The sequence below is a fragment of the Rhamphochromis longiceps genome, linkage group LG23 (genome assembly GCF_057381845.1).
Source record: "Rhamphochromis longiceps isolate RC_006_pf linkage group LG23, R_longiceps_female_GT1.1, whole genome shotgun sequence".
Lineage (NCBI taxonomy): Eukaryota > Metazoa > Chordata > Actinopteri > Cichliformes > Cichlidae > Rhamphochromis > Rhamphochromis longiceps.
Genome location: NC_140578.1, coordinates 40,883,137 through 40,905,130, shown reverse-complemented (window position 1 = coordinate 40,905,130; position 21,994 = coordinate 40,883,137). Strand labels below are relative to the sequence as shown.

Genomic DNA, 21,994 nt, shown 5'->3' with positions numbered 1-21,994 from the left:
CAAGCAAAAGGTCGCTGGTCCGATTCCATCTGAAGACACAAATCCCTTAGGACTTGCATCGGGAAGGTAATCCAAAGTAAAACTCAACCCGCTGTGGTGATCTCTAAGGACAAAGGAGTAACAAAAAGTGGCTTTGGTATTCTGGGGTTTGCCATACACGGACTCAAATAAGTGCAACGCCGTCCATCCGTCTCCTAGCAACAAACCTTTTTCACCTAGACGCACAGCATGGCAAAATTTGTACTCGCCGGTAGAGCTTTAATTTCATTTTAATCTAATATTTGCCAGTATTTCCGGTACATACACGTGCATTAATTTGTGCAATTTTACCTCGAACAGGAAAAACAGACTGCCCTTATTATGCCAAAGCAGAGCTTTTAGCAGACACCCTCCAGCAGTGTTTGCCAGACTTCAAGATCCATAAGATCTCCATCCTCCCAGATGAATGGAAGGTATCATATTTTCAGGCGATCGTTTTAGGCATATAAATTTAAGGACGTATTGTCACCTCAGCATGACCTCTCTCTGGGCAGGAATGGCTGGGGGCCACGTGTGAAAAAAATAACTGGAAACATGAGGGCTCCCCTTTGGTTTGGAGGGAACTAGTGGAGCAAGGGGGCAAAGGGATGCTCTTGGGGGGCTTCAATGACTTCCTAGAGCACTGCCAGGTAAGCAAAAAATTGATTTTCTCAGCTACAATAACGTAAACTTTTAAAACTGGAAATGTCATCAATTGAACAATGGTTGTGTAGGATTACTACGGCATCACGTCAGACATGACCACAAATGTGATGCTGAGTGTTGCAGCAGAGAATCTGGAGGCCAAAATGAATCTCATCAAAGAAGAGCAGCATCGCGCCAGTCTTATTCAACCACTTCATGTTTGGATAACTGGGTGGGTCTGTTGTAAAAGCTAAAGAGAAAACTCTATTTCCTCTTTTAGGAAACTTTTAAGGACTTTAGCGTGTCTTTATAGTGCTCTCAACCCAACATGCCAAGTCCTGATCCCCAGTCTGCTCTCCCCCGAGGTGTTTCCCAACGTTTCTGCAATCAGCCTCCGCTTGCTGGACCTGGAGGGAAACGAGGAGCAGTTACAGAGCCTGAGGTTGGAGATCGAGGAGCTGGCAATCAGCATGCTCCACCAGGTGCACTAAGACTTACTTATTTGTTTGGTCACATCGAGAGGAAAGCAAAACCATGTCATTAAATTTATTTACAGGTGACTACTGGCACAGATCTGGAGCGAGCCTTCAGGAAGGCGGATGTCATCCTCCTTCTAGATGACGGTGGGCACGATGGAGAAAATGAGGGTGAGGAAGTAAAGAAGAAGAAGGTAAAGGTGATCTCAGAGCGCTACAAAGAATACGGGCAACTGATCGATGCAACAGCCAAGGAGACGGTGAAGGTGATCGTGTCCGGCGACTCGTTTCTCAACCTGAGGTGCTCGCTTCTTGTGGACAGTGCACGCTCCATCGACAGCCACCAGTTTATCGCTGCTGCAGCTCAACTGGAAAACGAAGCCAAGGCTGTACTTGGGAAGAAGATGAGAATGAGGCCGTCAGGTATCTCGTGTGAATTGGTTGACTCATGTTCATGTTGCATTTTAGCACCAGCCCCTGAAATAAAAGACGAATCAATTCTTATGTCTTCTCCTTCTGCAGATATTACAGATGTAATAGTGTGGGGAAATATCAGCGGTACTTTCTACATTGACCTGCAGAGGGCAAAAGTTTTCAACCATAATGGGCCAATCACAGGACCAGCTTTCTTTTCCCAGCCACTTCTAAGCATTTTTCCTGACAGGTCTGTTACCACGGAAACATAAAGACCTTAATTTGTATTTTTTCAGTGCACTTTTAATTCTCCAGACTCCTTGTGAAGTGAGTCTGGAGTCATGAAGGTGGTTATTTCCTGGTGCCCTAGATTTACCGCATTGGTAAGCTCAACCCAGCTGGGGCTTTGGCAGGGTAAACAAATATAATATGATAAAGTCTGACACTGGCCAGCCACTGGCATGATTTCAGTCTGTGCAAATATTGATTGCACAATACATCTGTCCAGAAAGCTGCCTGCTCTGATGGGAAAAAACCCCATCCTGTGTTGGCACACAAGATAATCTTCTTCTCCTTTTCAGGAAATGGTTGGAAACAGACTTTCAGCACTTGGTACGCAGGCGGCGTCTAGCTGTGACTTCAAAGACAGGCCAAGCAGCCGCCACATCAGCTGCCAATGGGATCCTCACTGTCTTGAAAGCTTGGAATGGTGCTAGTGATCCAGATGTTCTGTCTTCGGGTGTAGCTTGCCCAGGTTGAGAATTGGTTTTCAGTGTGACAGAATGATTTTTAAATGCGATTCAGAGTCTCTGATTCAGTGTGATCTAGCTTGTTTCAAAATGTGATTGTTTTGGGGTTATTTTAGGGCATTACAGTCTCCCTGATGGCATTGTCTTCTCAGTTCCATTAACCTTCACAGATGGCAAATGGTCAGTAGTGTCTGAGTTGACTGTTGAAAATGAGCTCAAGTACAGGCTTGAGCTCTCAGCAAGTGAACTGCAGCAGGTAAAGTTAAACCAATAATATTAGATGTAGCGCATTCTCGTTGCTTGAAATGTTGCTAACATTTTGACATAATTTAGGTAATTTAAGAAAAATGTATTAATACTATCTTTTCTTTCTCAGGAAAAGCAATTTGGATCAGACAGCGGCACAACTGAATAAAGCTGTTGTTTAAAGCAAGCATGCTCATTTCCACGTCTATATTTTATATTTTTATCACGGGACTTTTCATCATTCAAATGTTTTTTTTAAATCCATGTTTACATTATCCTGGCCCTTGGTTTTTCTCTCTGAAACAAGCTGTTTTAGCTCATTTTCTTCAAATATTCTGGCAAATCAGTTAGCTAGTAAGCCCCGCCCACTTTGACCACCAAATAGGGAAATCTGTGTAAAGCTTACATCATCGTGGCACAACAGTAAGTGAATTCAGAGCAGTCTGAAACCAGACCTTTGGCTTCAAGCAACTCCTTTTACATATGCTTTGACTATGTTGTTTAATATGAATATGATTCTCCTGTAATCATAAAGCAAGCTCTTGCATATATACAGTACTGTGCAAAAGTCTTGAGCCAACCCAAATTTCTTTATAAAATATATATGTGTGTATTATTTATTTCCCCAAAGGGGCCAGAGTTTCTTCAGCACTAGTATTTTTGCACCAACAATGTGATTCCCAAAGGAATATTAGCCAAAAACATGGCATAACTTGAGGAAAATGTAAAATTTCTTTCAAATATTTGAGGAAACTCGATAAGTGAATGACAAAAGGAAGAAGTGACAGGCATAACAAATATCTACAGGCGATGAACAGTACCATAACCTTAAGAAATAGGAAAAATCAAGCAATGACCTGCAGAAATACATCTGGCTCTTCAGTCCAAAACATCTACTGTTCACTGAAGCCTCATCAGAAATGTCTCAGTGGAAGGCCGGCCTCATTAAGCCATTCTTAATAATGAGAAACAGGGGGAAAGGATGAGGTATGCCACATTACACAAGAACTGGACTGAAAATCAGTGGCAACAGGTCTGATAGAGTGATGAATCCAAATGTGGAATTATGGTAAAAATGATCAATAATATACAGTATACTTGAGGTCAGAATGAGTGTTTACACTTATCTGTAAAACACAGCGGAGGTTCTGTCATGGTTTGGGCTGCATTTCGGCCAGTGGTGTTTGAAAGCTTGTTAGAAATTTTGGAATTATGAACGCAGAAAACTATCATGAGATTTTGTTCCACCATGCAATACCATCTGGAAAGTATCCGATTAGCGAAAACAGCTTCATTTTTCAGCGTGACAATGATCCCAAACTTGGATCGGCCTCCCCAGAGCCATGACGTCAACATTACTGAAGCAGGATGGGATCATCTTGGTGACAAATGGAAGTGCTTTGAATGTCCTCCATTGGAGAACTATTCCTGAAGACTAAAGAAATAACAAGAAAGCTGTCTAAGAGAGTTCAGCATGTGCAGAAGAATAAAGGTGGTCATACCAAATATTGACGTTCAAGCTTGTTATATACTGCATTTCCATTTATGTTTGCACAATACTGTAACAGACACTCTTAAAAACAGAATTTGAAGACCAGTTAATGATTAAAGGTAGTAATCCAGATACGTGTCATTGCAACATATTAAGTTTGTTTCAGTTTGTTCTTTTATTTTCACATGTGCAGTTGCAGTTTTATATCACAGTCTGATCACATTAAACCCGTCCCGCTTTGTGAAACACGTCCAGAGGTTATATTTTTAGACATAAAAGATCAAACTGAGTACTTTATGGAAAAAGGAGAAATTAGAAAATATATTCCTTTTTTTAAATTTTTACAGTTCAGTAAGTTACTTTTTTTTTTTTTTTTTAAACGTTTAAGCAGGATTTTAAACATAAATCACAGTACTACCGTACACAAACTAGTCAGTTAATATCGTTCTCTAAAGCCGACGTCACCGCTCACCGTCCATCTCCACGTACAGATGGTTGGCCTTTTAAAAGTAAGGACACATCAAAACGTTTACTCTCCTCACTGATAATGAAATATTAAACAAGCTGAATTTAATGCACTCTTTAAACCTGAAACATTCAAACTGATTTTTTTTTTCTTCTTCACAAATTGTGCAGTACTTTGTCAGCCGACAAGGAGAACTTGAACAGGGTGCCGTTTTTACATGCAGAATGTACACTTTTTGCATTTCTACACTATGCACAAGGAGGCGCTGACTGAAAAAGAGGAGAAGGTTAGTACAAATGCAGTGCACTACGACAAGTTGGGGGAAACAGACACATTTTGCGCAATGGTATGTTCACTTTGTACAACCCAACCCTGAGACTTGGATGCTGAGTGGTTCACAAGAGCAAAATCGGCTTTTCCATACAGTTGAACAAGGTGCTAAATTTCTTGTTGATGATCTTTTTTTTTTTTTTTCCCCCCATCTTGTTTTTGAATACAGATCCCAAACATTGGCCCAGGTACATGACGCAGAATGACAGTATTATTCCCTACAAGAACAGAAAAAAATTCTGCTCTAGTAAAACTGAAAAATCAACCTCAAATATTGATGTTAAATACATGCGTGATGCATGGCATGCATGAACTTGTCATGGCACAAAGGAGGTTATTTGGTAAATATACAGATCCCAGTAATCACTGTACAAACAGTACACGGGCATATCTAACAGGTCTGTAGATAAATAACAAATTCAATTACACGTGGATGTATGAAATTAAATCCTACTTACAAATGTAAATAAAAATGAGGCATTGATCACACAGAGGAAACTTGGGAACACTTCTCTTATCGTGTCACGTTAAAGAACTCGCATGTGGGTAAAGATCTACTAGCTGTCAACATCCAATGAAGTCAGAGAATCCGTTTTCAGGCAACGAGTGAAAAAACCAGCAACGACTGAATGGGAATTTCTAACTTTGAACCCTAAAGGTGTGGACGCGGATTGGTGTCGTTTTACTCGTCTAACTGTGGGAATGTGCAACTACGATTCAAACCTGGTGTTGTCGTTAAAACATTTACATACAATCTTTATATGGATAACCAAAGGGATAAAATAGACTCTTAAATTCCCCCTCTGCTTTAGTTATAAAGTTTCATCGACTGCCCATTAAATTAAATAATTTATAGCATATATTAACAGTTAATCCAACATTCCAACTCTTCCTAACGCCACCTATATAGATAGACATCTGCCTCTGAATGAAAAAACAAGGTGGATGCTTTTAGCCGTGGTACAAAATAAAGGCATCACTGTTGTACTAAAGAGACTGAAATCAAACGGGTTCTTAAAAGAAAAAAAAAAAAGTTTCTAAACTTTTAATTAAAGCCACAAACCTGCTTTTCATTGAATACACTCCTGTCAGGGGAGCACTCAGCATAACACAAAACCTCTTTACTATAAATGCAATATGAAATGGTGCATTTAATTGTAAAGTAAAGCTGTGTAATTATGAACGCTGCCCGATAGAAGCTAATGATGGTCCTGGTGTAGACACGACTCCCAAGACTTTAACAGACTCTTCTGACGTGAGGCTATAAAAGCAGAACGCACCGAGTATCTCAACCATCTGCCACACAATCACTGACCAACACCCTTTAACTCCAAACTCATTGATAAATGGGTTTTGTATAGCTGTATGCATGAATATAATGTTGTTTTAACATACAAATAAAAGCAAAACATTGGGGGAGGGGCGCAGCAGGGCAGCTATGACTGTGGTTGATGCTGAGGGGATGGAGGTGTGTCTGGAGTTTCTCCCGCCACCTGTCCTTCAGGGCTGATGTCCAACTCCTCATCCAGTTCACTTTGGTCCAAAAGCTCAAAGTCCTCTTCCTCGGTCGGAACTAGTGTGTCGTCGGGGAACTCCTCGCCGGTGCCACTTTCCGTTGTGATCGCCTCATCTGGTTCCTCGTCAGGACCGAGCTCCTCTGCCGTGGTAACTGTAGTGTTAGCAGTGGTGTCGGCAGGTGTCTCCAGAGCGCCCGGTGGGGTTTCGCTGGGAAGAAACTCAGCCAGAGAGGGCTCCTCGCTGGCCTCGCTGGAACGCAGCAGGGCTGACAGAGTGTTCTGCACGACAGTGGAGATGGCAGTGCTCACTATCTCCTCGCTCAGGGCCTCCAAGGAACGTTGTGCACCCTGGGTGACTGCAGGCTCTGTCTTCTCTCCTCCCCCATCCACGCCCGCCACAGGCACCGCGCCCTCTTCGCCCCCAGGTGGTCGACCGTGTCCGTTGAAATGTGTGTTCACAAAATGGAGGGGGGATGCTAGGTGCTGGATAAGGAGGCTGGCGGGGCTCAATGGTTCCCCTTCGGACTGAGTGTCAGCCTGGGCTCCCTCTGCCTGGCCTGAACCTCGCAGAGGAAAGTGAAGCAGACTTTGCTCAATGGAGGGGAACTCCTCCACTGAGGGGAACTCAGGGAGATCCCGCAGGTACGACTCCTCTGGGTCACTTTGTAAACTCTGCTGGTCCAAATCTGCAGTAGGCAAGAGACAGTATAAAACCATAAATAAATGCAAGTCGTGCACATTTAATTTTCACAGTGATATCTTAACGATGAGAGGATGAGGTGACATTGCCCTTATGATAACAATCTGATGCACAGAAGCACGACAATCCAAAAGGAACACTCGCCCACATACTGTCATACTTTCTTTGAAAAGAGCAAAGGAAAGACACTCGGTCTGGCCAAGAGAGAGTTTTGTTGTTTTATTTCGCTAATTCTGTTGGTCTGCATCTCTAAAAATTTGATACTGGTGAATGACATTGCACAGAGCAGCACACACACCTCTGCACACACTCACTATCCAAATTTATTTCTTATATAGACCTCTTCAACTGCTTGTTGACCTAATTATCTAATCAGCCTGTCCAACAGTATCAACTCAATGAATTTAAGCGTACAGACATGACCAAGACAACCTCCTAGAGTTCAAACTGAGCAGAATGGGGAAAGAAGGTGATTTAAGTGACTTTGAACATGGCTGTTGGTGCCAGACGGGCTGGTCTATTTCAGAAACGGTTGATTTACTGGGATTTTCCCAAACAATCAGAGAGTGGGCTGAAAATGAAAAAAAAAAAATCCAGTGAGCGGCAGTTCTGAGTGAAAAAAGAAACTTGAGGACAGATTCCTTTGAGCTGATAAGGAGGCAACAGTAACTCAAATGACCTCTCGTTACAACTAAGATATGCAGAAGTGCATCTCTGAAAGCAAACATGTTTAGCCTTGAAGCAGATGGGATACAGCAGCAGAAGACCTCGTCAGGTGCCTCGGCAGGTTGACTGATATAGAAGATTAGAAAAATGTTCCCTAGTCAAATGAGTTTTGATTTCTAGTGCCACAAATAGAATGGTGGGGTCATAGTTCATGTGAAAGCATAGATCCCACATGCCTTTTATCAGTGGTTCAGGTCAAAGATGGTGGTGTAACGATAATATTTTATTAGCACGCTTTGTGCCCCTTAGTATCAACTGATCATCATTTAAACACCACATCCACATGTGAGTACTGCTGCTGACAATGTCCATCGCTGTGTGACGACACTGTACCCGTCTTCTGATGGCCATTTCCAGCACGATAACTCGCCATGCCACAAAGTTGAAATCATATCAGACTCAGTTCTTGAACATGACAGTTCACTGAACTCAAACGGCCTCCACAGTCACCGGATATCAAACCAACAGAGCACCTTTGGGATGCAGGGGAACGGGAGATTCAGATCATGGATGTAGCAGCTGTGTCGTGCTGTCAACTTGGATCATAAAAAAATGTATATATATTTTTTTAAACAAGCTTTAATCAAAGTTCAACATTGACACATGACAACTACCTTCAGAGACGTCGGTGAGTTGAGGAGTGGTGGCTCTGGACACCGAGAAGCCTCCACTCTCCAAGATGGATGCCTCTTCATCTGACAGCTCAGAGTCTGTGATGGCCATAGCCAGAGCCGTAGTTTTCACATCCACCTGACCAAAGAAAACAAAATAAATAAAATAATGACGCATTATTTTCCATATTTCAAAACCTGAAAAAGATAAGTATAACCAGACTCCTCTGGTTACTCCACATGCAACAAGTTTGAATTTATTACAAGGACTATAACCTTCATAGCTCGTAGAAGTAATCCAGATTATACTAGTTTGTTTATTTTATTACGTTTGCACCATGCCCTGCAAGTGTTCATTCACAGCATAGCGACTGAATACCTGACATGACACTGTCAGTTACTGAACTGAACCGTGTACTTTCTGCTGTTGCGCAAATGGAATGCAGTTGTACTGGAAAGATAATCCTTCAGGTCATTTGGCACAGCGCAGAGCTCCATTCCCATCAACACGTCACCACATTCATAAAGGTCGGTGCTGACTTCAGCACACTGTGCTGCTGCTGCAGCTTCCTCTGCTAGTCTTACACTTTAAAGCGGCACCCTTGCATATACGTACTCTCTGTGCATTGTGGGTTGTGTTGCAGGTGTGGGTCCTTACCGTTGGAGCAAAGCAGGACAGCTCCTCCTCGCTCTCGCTCTCCGTTTCAGCTCTGGGCTCGTCCCCCTCCTCTACCTCCTTCTTTATCTCTGTTTAAAACCCCCCACACACAAACACGTGTTTTCAACATGCCATGAAGGACACCACCACAACAACAACAACAAACCACTAAAGGAAGTGATTCAAAGACAGCAATATGAGAATCAAGTAACCAAGGGAAACTGCGGCTTTACAATGGCTCCTTTTGTTTGTGTGTGCAGAGCCCCTGATGTTGGGTATCGCTGAGAGGACAAAGAAAGGTGAGCTACATCGATTCTTGCGCAACGACGCCGACTTCACTTGAAAGCACGTTGCGGCTGAAAGTGGCTCTCTCACTCACTCCTCTTATCGTGTTTGCGGTGCTCCGTGTCTCCCTTCATGCTGTAGTCCAGTTTCATCAGGATCGGTTCCAGACCGGTGTACATCCTCTGGATCAGCTCATGGTACACCACCAGCGGCCACAACAGAACGCTCAGCGCTGAAAAGCAGCGTGGAGAATGAACATGGGTTTTTTTGTTGTTGTCGTTTTAATTACTGCACTGACTCCTATTATTACTCACTGCCAGACACCCTCTGTTATGGCTCACCTATAATATAGGAGATCATGATTCCTGGTACGTAATGTCCAACCACAGCCAGAACAAAACAGCCACTGCACATCATCACACAGAACTGGAAAAAAGAGAAAGCGAGAGATATCTTCAGTGTGTGCTGTATTTATGTCATAGAGAACACTTTACTATAGCCGTTTCTAAAAGTGGGATAGTTTATATCACTAGCATTACCAATCGGTTAGTGTGATGCTATTTATATAGTTGACTTTTCCCCCAAAACACCGCTGAAAGGAATAACAGCACTACTCATGAGTTTTATTTTTTTAAACCCATGATTAAAAGGTCCTGCATCCGACATGTACTTATGGAAATGCATCCAAACACTAGTAAAGCTGTGCAAAGGAATCAGGTGATTATTACAGTGCAGCTCAAAAACACTGGCTGTGTGTGTCACTTCACTCGCCTCACACAACGCCCACAATCCTATTTACAATTCAGTCTTTATGATGGATATTAAGTTGTAACGACTGAAGATAATTCACTGTAATTAATGAGGTTATCGACTTTGTGCCACGTGTGCAAATACCTACAACTCAAAAGTAAAGAGAAAGACTTCTGCAAACAGCTGGAAGCAACAGACTAACTTCACCACAGGGTAACGGTCTCATTTTCATTAGACACATCTCTCTGTTATCTGAGCTCTGTTATCAAAACATGTAAAGTTCTGGGTGAAATGTGGCCAAAGCCTAATATTGGAGATGTCATGTTCACTGCAGGGGGGAAAAAAATCTGTTTACCACAAAGGACTGATTCTACGAGACAGGTTTGGGCAGAGTAGAATGATGAGAAAGAAACTGGAAGCTTTTTCAGTTATTTCTCCAAAAGGATCCAGTTTTTCAGTTAGTTGAGCAACTTGCTCAAGAAGGGAGAACAATCACAGTCTAATCTCGTGCGTGTCTATTAACTGACACAATGGCATTCTTTAAGAATTGTGCCGTGTTGAAAGTAATGTGTAAATGTGACTAGATTTACCTTGGAAGTCCGCCATTGTGAGTTTTCCAAAAAGTAACCAAGGTGCACTTTCAGACATATTCTAATTCTGTCATATGATCGAAAACACTTTAAAAGGACATTTAAGGAGTTGTTTAATGTGTTGTTAAGCCTACATTACTTGTTTGAGATTCCCAAAGTCCAATGTCCAAGTCATGTGTTCGTTTTTTTTCTTGCTGTAGTCTTGCACTACAATCAGACTCATTTAGCGAGAGGAAAACGGTGAAGGGGAGGAGTGGAGATGTGGACATTACTTTTATTTTTAATGTACAAAAGCACAAGAACATGATAGTGAAGTGGGAACTGTCTCCAGGACAGAAACAATTGCATTATGCTGCTAATGCAACATTGTCTCTTTGCAAGACCTGCACATACAGCATGTTAACACAAAGCTAGCCAAGAACCCAGAGGGACGTTATAGCTGAGTATATGCAGACCTCAGCCCAGCAGCTAAAACCTGAACTTCATCAGGTAACAAAGGCAGCAGTCAGGCTTGCATCTGGACACATTTCTACAGCGGAATCATTGTGGCAGTTGCTTAAAAGTCTCTTTGGGCTGGTTTTCAACTTTTCTTTGTGTTGTTGGCTTTGTGTTTACACATAAAAACTAAAATATAAAGATTGTGTGTGTTTCCTTATTCGGACAGGGATCTGGGCTGATGTGATGAACTGTATCCTCACCTTTACATTGTAAGTTGCTGATTATGAGTGTGTGTTTAGGGGCGTTTTATGGAGTAACAAGAAAGTTAAAATAATGAGTAGTGTAATGAATTACTTTCTTTGAGGAATAATTAAGTAATATGCTGCATTACTAAAAGTAATAAGCAATTCCTAATACATTACTTTTGTTGTGTAACAACCCCAGCACTTCTCATGACTACGCTAAATTTGCCTCTCCTTATTGACAGTCTTAGCTTAGTTCATCTTAAACCTGAATATGAATCTCAATCCTTCAAGTAATGAGGCCAGCATATATACAAGTAGTCCCATTGAGCTTCAGACTCCACTAATCACTCAGATACTGAGCGGATATCCCTGACAAGGTCATCTCAGGGATACAGCTCTCAGAGGGCCCCACGCACCTATTGTTCAGAGATTTTTTCAGTTCAGGGTTTTCAGTCAGAAAGTTGGCTTGAAGGGTGGGTGGCTCTAAAGTAAGTAAAGTTTCAGTGCACAAACTGAGAGGAACTAAGAACTAAGTCCCACTGTAATACATTATACAAGTACTATTCTGAACTTTGTAAATAATCATGCAAAGCTCGTCTGTTAAAGTCTGAGAATAAAAATACAGAGCTGGAAAGATGGCTAGAAGAATTGGCTTTTTTCTTAAGAAGAAAGAAAGAAAGAAAGAAAGAAAGAAAGAAAAAAAACACAACCTGACAACAATCGCATAAACATATATACTTGGACTATTAGAGATTCACCCCAATAACATGTGTGCATATGCGTTTCCATGGTCACACCAAAGCACCGTACCTTGCCATGGTTCTGTCGTTTGTACTGCAGCATCTCCTGCAGATACATGCAACAGGTCAGATAACTCTCAGCCAGGTGGTGGCTGAGCTCGGGGATGCTGAGCAGACGCTGCTCCGCGCTCATTGTCTCACTATGATCAAACAAGAACACACACGCACACACGGGAAGAAAAAAAAATTCAACACCTGTGACGGACACAGATCTGTATTTGAAGCAGTTCAGGCTGTACTTATGTTAGCAAAGGTGCAGGTTAGGATTTCATGTTTGCGTAATGATGATGGAGGGAGACAGATGCACACAAGTGAACACAAACACAACACACTAAATGAGGCAGGGAGCCTGAAATTAATTATAATCACAGAGTGTTGTGTGACAAACGGGTCATAACATCCTACATGGACAGACTTTAATGGATGACTTTTACACTACATTAACACAGGAAAAATCACTGCTTAAGAAAACAAAATCAACTTATTACACTACAAACCTTTGTGCAGGATGAGCGTCTACATGTTGAACTGTAGAAGAGACACAAAAAACAAACAAAAAACAACCCACAATTAGCAAAGAATCTGTCGAAACATCTTTTTTTTCTCCTGCAACCCCAGTTCCACAAAAAGTTGGGCCGCTGTGTAAAATATAAACCGAATGCAGCGAGTTGCAAAAAGTTCCTCCAGCTGTTTCTTTTTAAGGACCGCTTCCTTTTAAAGCCTTTTCCTTCCCCTGTCCCAACAGTTGTGAGACGCGTCGCTGCCATCAAACTCAAAAGGAGCTCATATTTTTCCTAAACATGTTTCTACATTCTATTGTGAATAAAATTGGGCAGATTTGCAAATCACTGCATGCAGGTTTGGTTTGCACTTTCAAACAGCATCACAACTTTTTCAGATTTTAATGATTCTCACATTGAATATTAACAGAATTTTTTCAGCCTTGTAACATATTTTGTGGATGTTTGACTACTCAGTTAAAATAATACCAGAAATCACACGATGTGTGTGAGTGGAGGAACAACTTCAACTTGAATAGAATTTTAGCTTTGTCAGCAATACCTGACAGACAACATTACGCGAACTATTAGAGGAAGGCATCATTGTGATTACTTTGAGACCTTACCAGTAATGATGGGTAACTTGGGCTTCCATCTCTCCAGCAGCATGAGCCCCAGCAGGGACACGCTTATCAGAAACAGAGGCCGCAGGGAGGTGGAGGACAAGATCCTGCAGAAACACAAACACACTCATGTATATAAATTCAAATACGGGGAATCTATTAAAGCCCTATTGCTGTGGTTGAATATGAGCCAAGGGAAAGTAATCAGATAGCAAACTGACAGCTGGTCAACCAGGCCTGAGCCACTCATCTTTACGTCTTCTCTTGAATTGCGGTATTAACAGGTGTGACACCTCAAAATAACCTTTATCTATATAATATAATTCCTTATAGTTAGCAGGGAACATATGCCGTGCCGAAAAGGAAGTTTAAACTGGCTTGCAACCTTCGTTAGCATTAGGCTAAAGACGTGGGATTAGCTAACTTATCTTGACATTCACTCGTAATACCCTCGCTGACGTTAGCCAGATAGCTAACAATGCACTCCAAAGCAGCCTTATCAGTGTGAGAGACAAGCGTGATTAAACGCAGACTCGACGTTTACCAGAATAATGTGTTCAGTGTCAGGGCGACAAAGATGCTGTACAGCGGCCTCTCCCAGACCAGCAGCCTCTGCACCCACAGCAGCAGGAGTTCATACTGCGATAGCCAACCCTGAAGACGCTCCCGCAGGCGAACGAGCTCCGGGTTTCCGTCCCCGCACGCCTGCTCCGACGTCCCCGCAGGGAACAGGGCCTCCAGGCCGACCGAAGAGGAGGTAACCGAGGGGCGTCTTCTGGCCTCCTCTCCGCTCGCCATGTTTCCCCCACTTTGTTATGTTGTTTTGGAGATCACGGGGTATATGGAAAGATGAGGGTCAAGCAGGGCAGAGTGAAAACGATAAAGCTTCCGGTTAAAACTTTCAAAATAAAGTGGGTTGATAAAGAGCAGCGAGTACAGTCGCGTCTTTCTGTTTATGTTAGTTTATGTTAAAAGAAAAATTGACCTTGCTTCCGAGAAGACCGCCATAAGATATTCTAATAATAATAAAATGACTAAAATAAAGGTGATACTGAAACGTGCCGTGAAACTCTGATAGCTAAATTTAACTAAACGGAATAGAAAAATGCAAAACTGCAAAAATAAATAAAAAAAATACATAAATAAACGCCAACTTATACCTGAAGTTATACAGATGCATTTCCATTTCCTATAACAATTGCACAAACACTTGATTATGTTTTGTGTATGTGTGTGTGTGTGGGTGCAGACTGTGACCTGCGAGTGTATTTTATTTTGAAGGTAACTCCTCTTCCGATCCCAGTCCGTCGCAAAGACGGGTACACAGATGGGCGGACGGATCATACGGCCCGTCAACAGAAAAAATAGAGTCACGTGTTTCCTTGTTTACTGTGTAGAGAAGACGGGGTTAAAGAAAGCCAAAGAGTACCACCCCGTGGTTAGAGATACTGATTGTTATGCAACATTTTATACAATTTTAAACTATTAAATTTAACGTTTTTTTTATCAAGATTTCCTCACGCACGTGCTTATTTTCGTTTCATATTAGTTGTTTTTAGAAAACAGATTATTTGTATTTGCACATGACAGAATTCTTTTTTAAATAGCAACGCTTATAAAGATTAAACAGATTTAAAATTTCATTAAGAAAAAACCCAAAGGAAATTAGACTTGAGGAAAAAGAGCTTTTGATGCTCACAAAGCAGGAGATGGATATACAAAGTTATCAGAGCTTTTTCAAGTATCAAAAACTGGAGTGACTTGCCACTGAAAATCTGTGAGATAAATTGAAGGCCAAATACTTGAGGGTTTCTTTTAGAGGCGAGGCACTGAAAAGACAACACAACAAGCTTAAATACAAATTTAATTGAGAAATGTTATCAAAATCAGTAAACATTTACTGATCAAATGCTGCTTTGTGTTGTGGAGCTGTGCAGATGCATTGAGGCATTAGGGTCCAGAAAGCATATAAACAGCAGTAGAGTTGGGGATTATTTCTTCCTGGTATGAGGGCTCATTTCAGTCACATGCCAATTTCTGTAAAACAAAAAAGAACATTTGTAATCACACTACTTAGAATTGATCTTGGGAGTATGTAGAAAATGAAACAAAGCATCAGTCAAACAGCACAAACACAAAAGAGGGTCATGAGCCAACCTGCCTGGGTGCACTGCCAAGACTCAAGCCTACACAGGTGCTAAAGGAGGGGAGGGGGGCCCTCTTTCCCCTGGTGCTAGGACAAGAGGGCATCAATACCTGCAGGGGTTAAGACCATTGCCTGCAGCAGGTCAGACAGAGAGATGATGCCTTTCACCACATCAGCCCTGTCCACCAGGACCAGCCGATGGACCTGGGATAAGCACAAAGGACTTTTCTTTTATTATCCTTTGACCTCATAATTTCACGATAAATCTTAAAGAGGCTGAAAAAAGTCTACCTCAGCTTTAACTATACGGTCTATAATGGTTTCCAAGGTTTCATATGGATAGCACTTAATAACTCCCTCAACGCAACATATCCGCTTTTCAACAGCCTCCTGCATCGTCATGTCCAGATTGTTGTAGGTCTTCTGGGCTGCTAGGTTCTGCAATGGATCAAAAACGGTATCTAGGAAAGTGTGTGTGTGAACAGTGCTTTGATATTTAAGGAAAATAAGTGGAGTGATAAATATAGTCACGTTAGATTTGTACTTACAATGACATCAAATCTTGAGTAGAGTGCCACCACTTTGCCTGGGAAAACAAATAGTTTGACAATGTAATAACCGGGTTACAAGTCTAACAGTCTTTATTGTTATAGTTTTTTTCTGTCATGTGTACACTGTTTCAGTGGTGGATACACATTAAAGCATGGCCAAAGTGTCAAATGAGGGGGGTGTCATGGTCCCTGGGTCTTGGATCCAGGGCTTTGTGTTCTTGGTGAGGATCACTTATGTTTTAATCGAGCTGTTTTGGATATTGGTATAGTCAATATTTTCCTTTGGAAATTATTATACCATCTGTTTAGTCTCTGTTTATCTTCTTGTTCTTCTAGGTTACGCAATGTTTTGTTATCGTGCTTTGTGCTCCCTTCCTGTTCCTCCGGCATGTCCCTGGGTCTGCCTTGTCACTCTGTGTTCCGTCTCCCTGGCTTTCTGATTTCCTCTTTTGTATTTCCATTTTGTTCCTTCTACCTTATCTCCATGTTTGTTTATCTTCTGTCTCTTTGTCAAGTTCCTATGGGTCTCTCTGTGTGTGCCCGCGTTTATTTTGATAGTGTTTTGTGTGCTTCATATTGTTTTAATTCCCCTGCTTTGTTATCCTGATTTGTTGCGGCTGTCTTCCCTGGTGTTTCCCCATCTTCCTAATTACCTGGTGAGTATTTAAGTCCTCGGTTTCCTGCTGGTCATTGTGTCCTCCCTTGCACACTTCCTTGAAGGTTTGTAGTGGTTGGTTTTGATCTGGATTATTTTGTACTCAGTTTAAGTTCTGCAGTAAAGCTGTTTCTTAGAGTAAACGTAGTTTCCAAGTCCTTCATTTGGGTCCAACACACAGTCAGCCTTGATAAGTGTATATACAAGTGATCACTGTGAGCCAAAAGCTCAGGCTTCAGACTGGCGTAAATTATTCTTTCCAGTAGGTTTTTCTTCACGGTATGACATCATATACAGTGGATGTCCCTCAGGACTTACCCATCTGCTGTTCAAGCTATTGTTTACAAGGGGCAGGCAATCAGAAGCATCAATCTATCTTTGGATTGTGGGAAGCACAGGGAAAGCATGCAAACTCCAAACAGAAATGCCTCTGGCTGACTGCTCACTTCAAACCTAAGACCTTCTGGCTGTGAGGCAGCAGTGGTAATGACAACGGCACCATCTCAATATAAGGCAGATAAGCATTATTGTGACCAGTGAATCGTGCAGAGCTACTCTTGTGGTTTTGTAGAATATATACATGGTGACAGCGACAGCTGAGTATAATGTACCTTGTTCATCCACCACTGGCAGCGCAGACACCCGCCTCTCCACAAATATAGAGAGGGCATCATAAAGCGATGCAGTTTGCTGGACAGTGGCGATGTTCCTGAAAGTTCCTATCCCAAGTTCCTGGATCGGCCTCTTTGTGAATGCAGGCTTGGGAGGTTTTTTCCCCTAAAAAAATCCAAACACCCATATTTGAAAAACAAAGTATCATGGTACTCAAGGCTACAAAAAACATCATAACTAAAGCTTTTGCTCACAAATATATGGAGGAACTTGAGGATTCTTTTGTGGGTCAGAATGTGCAGGACATTCCCAGACTCTGGATCGATTACGGGCAGCCTGTGGATTTTGTATCTGAGTAAGGAATAGATGGCTTCGAAGAGGCTGGATGGAGAAGAGATAAGAAGAGGAATGCCTGCCAACTGGAATTTGAAACAGAGGTGCCTCAGAGTGTTGTGTCCACTCACCTGGCCTCTGGAGAGATACTAATGAGGAAGTTATTGGAATACTGCAAATAAACATCTAAACAGAAGAGGAGAAAAACGGCTCAGATGAATTTCATAGACCTCTGGGCACAGATGATGCCATTCATTCCTGCTTGCATATTTACTTCGAAGGGAATCACCTCTCCATGTTTCTATCTTGTGGCTCTCAAGCTCATACATCTGAACCTTAAAAAAACAAAGACGACAGGCATTTTTATAGTTGCTAGCAAGAAAATAGGAACTTTTCTGTCATTTAATAGTTTATCTGTCACATGGGTGTAGTATGAATGGCTGTGCGGGAGGTCTTTATCCGTAGGACAAGTTGTAAAATTTACGAAAGTTAAAAGTCAGAAATGTATGCCCTCTTTCACATGTTTCTAAAACGTCCAGTGGGCCAGATTGGAGTTTTTCCTGGGCTGATTGTAGCCCCGAGTCCTTTGTTTAACTCTACAGTAGGGGCGTCCAACCTGAGTGGCTTCAAACTGTGGGAATTTAGTGCTCACCATGGGGGACTTGTAATAGCAGTGAAGGATGTTGATGAAATCTGTAATAGTCAGCATACCTGTGGCAGAGGAGGATTCACATTCCCATTATTACCAGTGAGTGAGCCCAGTCTACCATATCTGTCCCATTAATCCGTCATCTTACCCACAAATCTCTGCAGCTTGCTGTCCCATAGTGGTGCAGCCCTCAAGCCATTTGCCACCAGTGCATAAAAGGCTTTTTTCACCTTTTGGGGTTAAAGATTTTTCAGTCAGTGATGTTTTACAGGTAAATAACACTACTCTGTGACAATTCAATATGAAAGTCTAGATGTGCAACAGCTCATGGAAAAGCTTCAGGCTCACTTGTAGTGTGGTATCAAATATGACCAGTTTACAGCTGGTTGGAATGGCATCATAACAGCGGTGACTTTTCATGAATTTCATGTAGACTGTGGCATCAGCCTCTAGGAGAAAATACACCAGCTGGTCACAACACACTGTTTGAACAGGGTTCAGCAGTTATAGACGAGGACATATTCATGCGTGCACACACACAGCTATAAAACGAAGGAAAGTGCTAACAGCACAAAGCCAACAAATGCAAATACACATATGCACATTTCCATGCACAGATCCAAACCCAGACAACTGCCAGGCATTGTACCTTGACTCTGTATTTCCTGCTTCTTTTCTGGGAATGACACCTATAACATATATCACTGTCAACAAAATCCCCATGGCTACTCATTTCCTTGGTTTCAAAAATAGTATCAACCTCCCAGACACCCCCAATCATATACATTTCACCTGTGAACGAGGCTCCATGACTCTGTCTTGTGTCCATGAAAAAGTGGTTTTCAAAGCAGGAAACTGAGACCGTTTGTTAGCCTTTTCTACAAAGCAGCTGGGTCTATATTAGGAGTTCTCAAATGGTATGTGTCAAGCCAGGAGTGTAGGGGAGGGGTAAGAGAAGCTTGGCATAGAGTCAGGGGGGAGGGACATCCCATATTCAACCAAAACCAGACATCTGTTTTCCCCCTCTGTAAAAATGCTCATCCAAAACGTTTATCCTGGCCCTTAAAAACATGGAATAGCTTTTCAACTGTTATGGGATCACTTAGTGCAATCCCATAAACCCTCATTTCTTCATATTTTGCCAGGAAAGTGTGATATACAAACATACTTATATATATATATGGAAATACAGAATATAAGGCAAAAATAGTTTGTACAATTCTAAGAAGCTCGAAAGTCAATATTTGGTCAGTATTAGACTACCGTTTATTCAGTCTGAACTCTCTTAGGCAGCGTTCTTGTCATGTCTTTATGTAGTGTTCAGGAATAATTCACCAGGATTCTTGAAGGACATTCAAAACTCTTCTTTGATTGTTTCTGCCTTTTCTTCTGTTCTCTGTCAACATGATCCCACGCTGCTTCAATAATGTTGAGGTCCGAGGTCTAGGTAGGCGAATTTATCCGTGTGTTTTCCTACCCAGGTACGCTTTTACTGCATTGGCAGTGTGTTTGTGATAAATGAACCCACTGCCAATCAGACACTTTTCAGATGGTATTGCACGGTGGATTAAAATATGTTCCATCAATTTTCACCACATATCCAACACCACTGGCTGTAATGCAGCCCCAAACCATGACAGAGTGTTCTGCACATGGCTATAGATACTAACTGTTATACCTCTTTCCTGACCTCCTCCATAAATACTGAGGATGAGTTGAACAAAAAATAAATAAATAATTGAAAAATCAAATTTGTTCCCCTTCACTTGTCAAGTTTCCTCAAATTTTTAAGGATACACTGCACCCCCTGCCAAGACATTTCAGGTAAGAGCTCTTTGGGAATTACCCCAAAATACCATTTAATACTAGGGGTGCAACGATACACAAAATTCACGGTTCGGTTCGGTTCGATACTTTGGTGTCACGGTTCGATATTTTTTCGATACAAAAAAATGTTCATGCATTTTTAATTTGTCATTTATTAAAATTATAAATATATATTTTAACTCAAAAGTACAGTTTTTAAATTTAACCCTAACCCTTGTGCGTGTTTTTTATTTTGACAGCGAATGCGCACCTGCGGACCACTTATGTGCAGCCCTGGTTATTTAGCTCATCATATCGCAGCCACAGAAATTCTTTTGTCCATGAAACCATAAAGCTGCACTTTCTTTTTGCCTTATAGTCTGATTTGTCATAACTTCTCCGTTTTGTGGTAAGCTTTTCTTTGGCTGTCACTTCTTCACCCTGACCTGTCTTATTTGGCTCAGCAGAACTGAAATGCTTTTACACGCTCACTCACATAAGCTCAGCGATTCTCTGCGCGATCAACCTCTCACATGTGTAAGCTGCGGGAGATTTCACTTGTCATGTTTGCATAGTAAGCTAACGATTAATAAGACGATGTCAGAGGAATTGGTACACAAATTATCATCACTCACAGATCAGTGCTGTCGCTCTCTATACACAGTTCGCACGATTGCAAAGTGAAAGCAAAAAAACAAGCGCAAATTCAAACGCGACTTCAATATGTCACATATTGACAGTGGCTCACCGATGCCAATGACATAATTACTCAGCTACATTTCTGAAAGAATGCAAAAGCATTGACATATATTTTTCCTACAATAGCCCGACGGGCAGGGAAGAGATAGATTTTGGTAGCCCGACTGAAAAAAATCGCTAGCTCCAGGACGTCGGGCTAGCGATATTGCAAGCCCTGTATCTGATTGAGGAATCACTCATCTTTGGAAAAGAGAGTTTATTACAGAGAAATGGCTCTTTCCAAAATAAAAGCTATACTATCCGCTTCTTCTGGGCTATATTCTCAGCAGCATAAGGAGAATCATGTGCTAACAGCTGTCTAAATGACTCGGCTAAAGTTAGTAGCATGCTTGTTGTTTTTGTCTTTGCACTAGGATGATGTCGGCGTAAATGTGCAGTCATATTCGTTGTGTTCCCACTAGTGCTTTCAGGTTAATCTCGTTGAAATGACCTTAACGCCACAACACGGCAAATCTCCGTTAACGAGCTACCGCCGATCACTCCGTGCATGGGGCTAGACGGCCAACACGTTAACGAGCTAACTGCGCTAACACACTAGTTCACACCAATGTAATTGAGCATTGCATGGCACATCCAACATACTGTTTTACTTTAGTCTATGACTCGCTTACCTTCAGGGTCATACATCACATGAAAACCAAAATAATTCCAAACGCCAGATCTGAATGACGTTCAATTTGCCTGTTGCAAGTAGAGCTTAACTTCTGTCTCGCTAGCTTGCCCTGCGCTCTTCCTTCTGACTATGCTGTCTGTGTTGAGCGCTCAGTGGATCTGCGCTAGACAGTGCAGCCTAGGCGGAGTAGTCGAACACAGATTCACTGAGCGCTCAACACAGACAGCATCGTCAGAAGGAAAATTGATAAAAGAAATTACAAATGTTGTATTGTTCGATACATATGCGTACTGAACCGAAAGCACTGTATCGAACGGTTCAATATCGATACGAATATCGTTGCACCCCTATTTAATATCTGTAAGAAGAAATGGGAATAAATAGTGTGTTTTTGCAGTAGGCTGCAAACAAAGTGACTCAAGTTGTCTGTTATGTCTAGATACAACATTTGTTAATTCCTTGAGTTTGGTGCCCTTATTTAATGCTTGGGACATTGGTCAGAAGTGGTTTAGTCTGTTTTCTCTCATTTAAAGGTTAAAAGTTCAAACATACAACAAACATACTGTTTCACATTTACTGAGATTCAGCGTG

At 41.8% G+C, this 21,994-nt stretch overlaps 3 protein-coding genes across 8 annotated transcripts; 1 reads left to right on the top strand and 2 right to left on the bottom strand.

Moving 5' to 3' along the window:
• The first annotated feature begins 53 nt into the window (after positions 1 to 53).
• Positions 54 to 4,091, top strand: mdh1b (malate dehydrogenase 1B, NAD (soluble)). Of its 2 annotated transcripts, none has more exons than XM_085397430.1 (10): positions 54 to 250; positions 340 to 452; positions 534 to 668; positions 753 to 895; positions 1,055 to 1,145; positions 1,220 to 1,562; positions 1,662 to 1,803; positions 2,135 to 2,307; positions 2,419 to 2,558; positions 2,679 to 4,091. In XM_085397430.1, exons 1-10 carry the CDS (start codon positions 229 to 231, stop codon positions 2,715 to 2,717), a joined length of 1,341 nt encoding a protein of 446 aa, XP_085253556.1. In that variant the 5' UTR covers positions 54 to 228; the 3' UTR covers positions 2,718 to 4,091. The 2 variants fall into 2 exon arrangements, with proteins under 2 accessions (XP_085253556.1, XP_085253555.1); XM_085397429.1 differs by having other exon boundaries at positions 55 to 250; positions 977 to 1,145.
• A 105-nt stretch (positions 4,092 to 4,196) lies between these two features.
• retreg2 (reticulophagy regulator family member 2) lies at positions 4,197 to 14,169 on the bottom strand. Its single transcript, XM_085397428.1, has 9 exons — positions 13,824 to 14,169; positions 13,283 to 13,386; positions 12,654 to 12,684; positions 12,167 to 12,296; positions 9,675 to 9,759; positions 9,428 to 9,565; positions 9,049 to 9,137; positions 8,394 to 8,529; positions 4,197 to 7,039 (listed from the first exon to the last, which is right to left on the bottom strand). The coding sequence occupies exons 1-9, from the start codon at positions 14,075 to 14,077 to the stop codon at positions 6,273 to 6,275; spliced, it is 1,734 nt and encodes a 577-aa protein (XP_085253554.1). The 5' UTR covers positions 14,078 to 14,169; the 3' UTR covers positions 4,197 to 6,272.
• Positions 14,170 to 14,283: 114 nt separating this feature from the next.
• Positions 14,284 to 21,542, bottom strand: prkag3a (protein kinase, AMP-activated, gamma 3a non-catalytic subunit). Of its 5 annotated transcripts, none has more exons than XM_085397434.1 (13): positions 19,018 to 19,550; positions 18,875 to 18,914; positions 18,574 to 18,674; positions 18,374 to 18,455; positions 18,229 to 18,287; positions 17,866 to 17,911; positions 17,708 to 17,762; positions 17,498 to 17,624; positions 17,243 to 17,408; positions 15,974 to 16,011; positions 15,717 to 15,863; positions 15,437 to 15,629; positions 14,284 to 15,316 (listed from the first exon to the last, which is right to left on the bottom strand). In XM_085397434.1, exons 1-12 carry the CDS (start codon positions 19,033 to 19,035, stop codon positions 15,513 to 15,515), a joined length of 996 nt encoding a protein of 331 aa, XP_085253560.1. In that variant the 5' UTR covers positions 19,036 to 19,550; the 3' UTR covers positions 14,284 to 15,316; positions 15,437 to 15,512. The 5 variants fall into 5 exon arrangements, with proteins under 5 accessions (XP_085253560.1, XP_085253557.1, XP_085253559.1 ...); XM_085397431.1 differs by having other exon boundaries at positions 17,851 to 17,911; positions 19,018 to 19,548; XM_085397433.1 differs by having other exon boundaries at positions 15,441 to 15,629; positions 17,851 to 17,911; positions 19,018 to 19,548.
• Positions 21,543 to 21,994: the final 452 nt, after the last annotated feature.

What these genes read in the sequence shown, in the direction of transcription:
- mdh1b (XM_085397429.1), top strand. Translation starts at nt 229, where the DNA reads ATGGCAAAATTTGTACTCGCCG. An exon ending in TTCGGGTGTAGCTTGCCCAG is followed by an intron (nt 2,308 to 2,418) that starts GTTGAGAATTGG and finishes GGGTTATTTTAG; the next exon opens with GGCATTACAGTCTCCCTGAT. An exon ending in CAGCAAGTGAACTGCAGCAG is followed by an intron (nt 2,559 to 2,678) that starts GTAAAGTTAAAC and finishes TTTCTTTCTCAG; the next exon opens with GAAAAGCAATTTGGATCAGA.
- retreg2 (XM_085397428.1), bottom strand. Translation starts at nt 14,077, where the DNA reads ATGGCGAGCGGAGAGGAGGCCAGAAGACGCCCCTCGGTTACCTCCTCT. An exon ending in ACACTGAACACATTATTCTG is followed by an intron (nt 13,387 to 13,823) that starts GTAAACGTCGAG and finishes GTGTTTCTGCAG; the next exon opens with GATCTTGTCCTCCACCTCCC. An exon ending in CAAGTTACCCATCATTACTG is followed by an intron (nt 12,685 to 13,282) that starts GTAAGGTCTCAA and finishes TCTCTTCTACAG; the next exon opens with TTCAACATGTAGACGCTCAT.
- prkag3a (XM_085397431.1), bottom strand. An exon ending in TATTTGATACCACACTACAA is followed by an intron (nt 18,456 to 18,573) that starts GTGAGCCTGAAG and finishes TAACCCCAAAAG; the next exon opens with GTGAAAAAAGCCTTTTATGC. An exon ending in CAAGCTGCAGAGATTTGTGG is followed by an intron (nt 18,288 to 18,373) that starts GTAAGATGACGG and finishes CCTCTGCCACAG; the next exon opens with GTATGCTGACTATTACAGAT.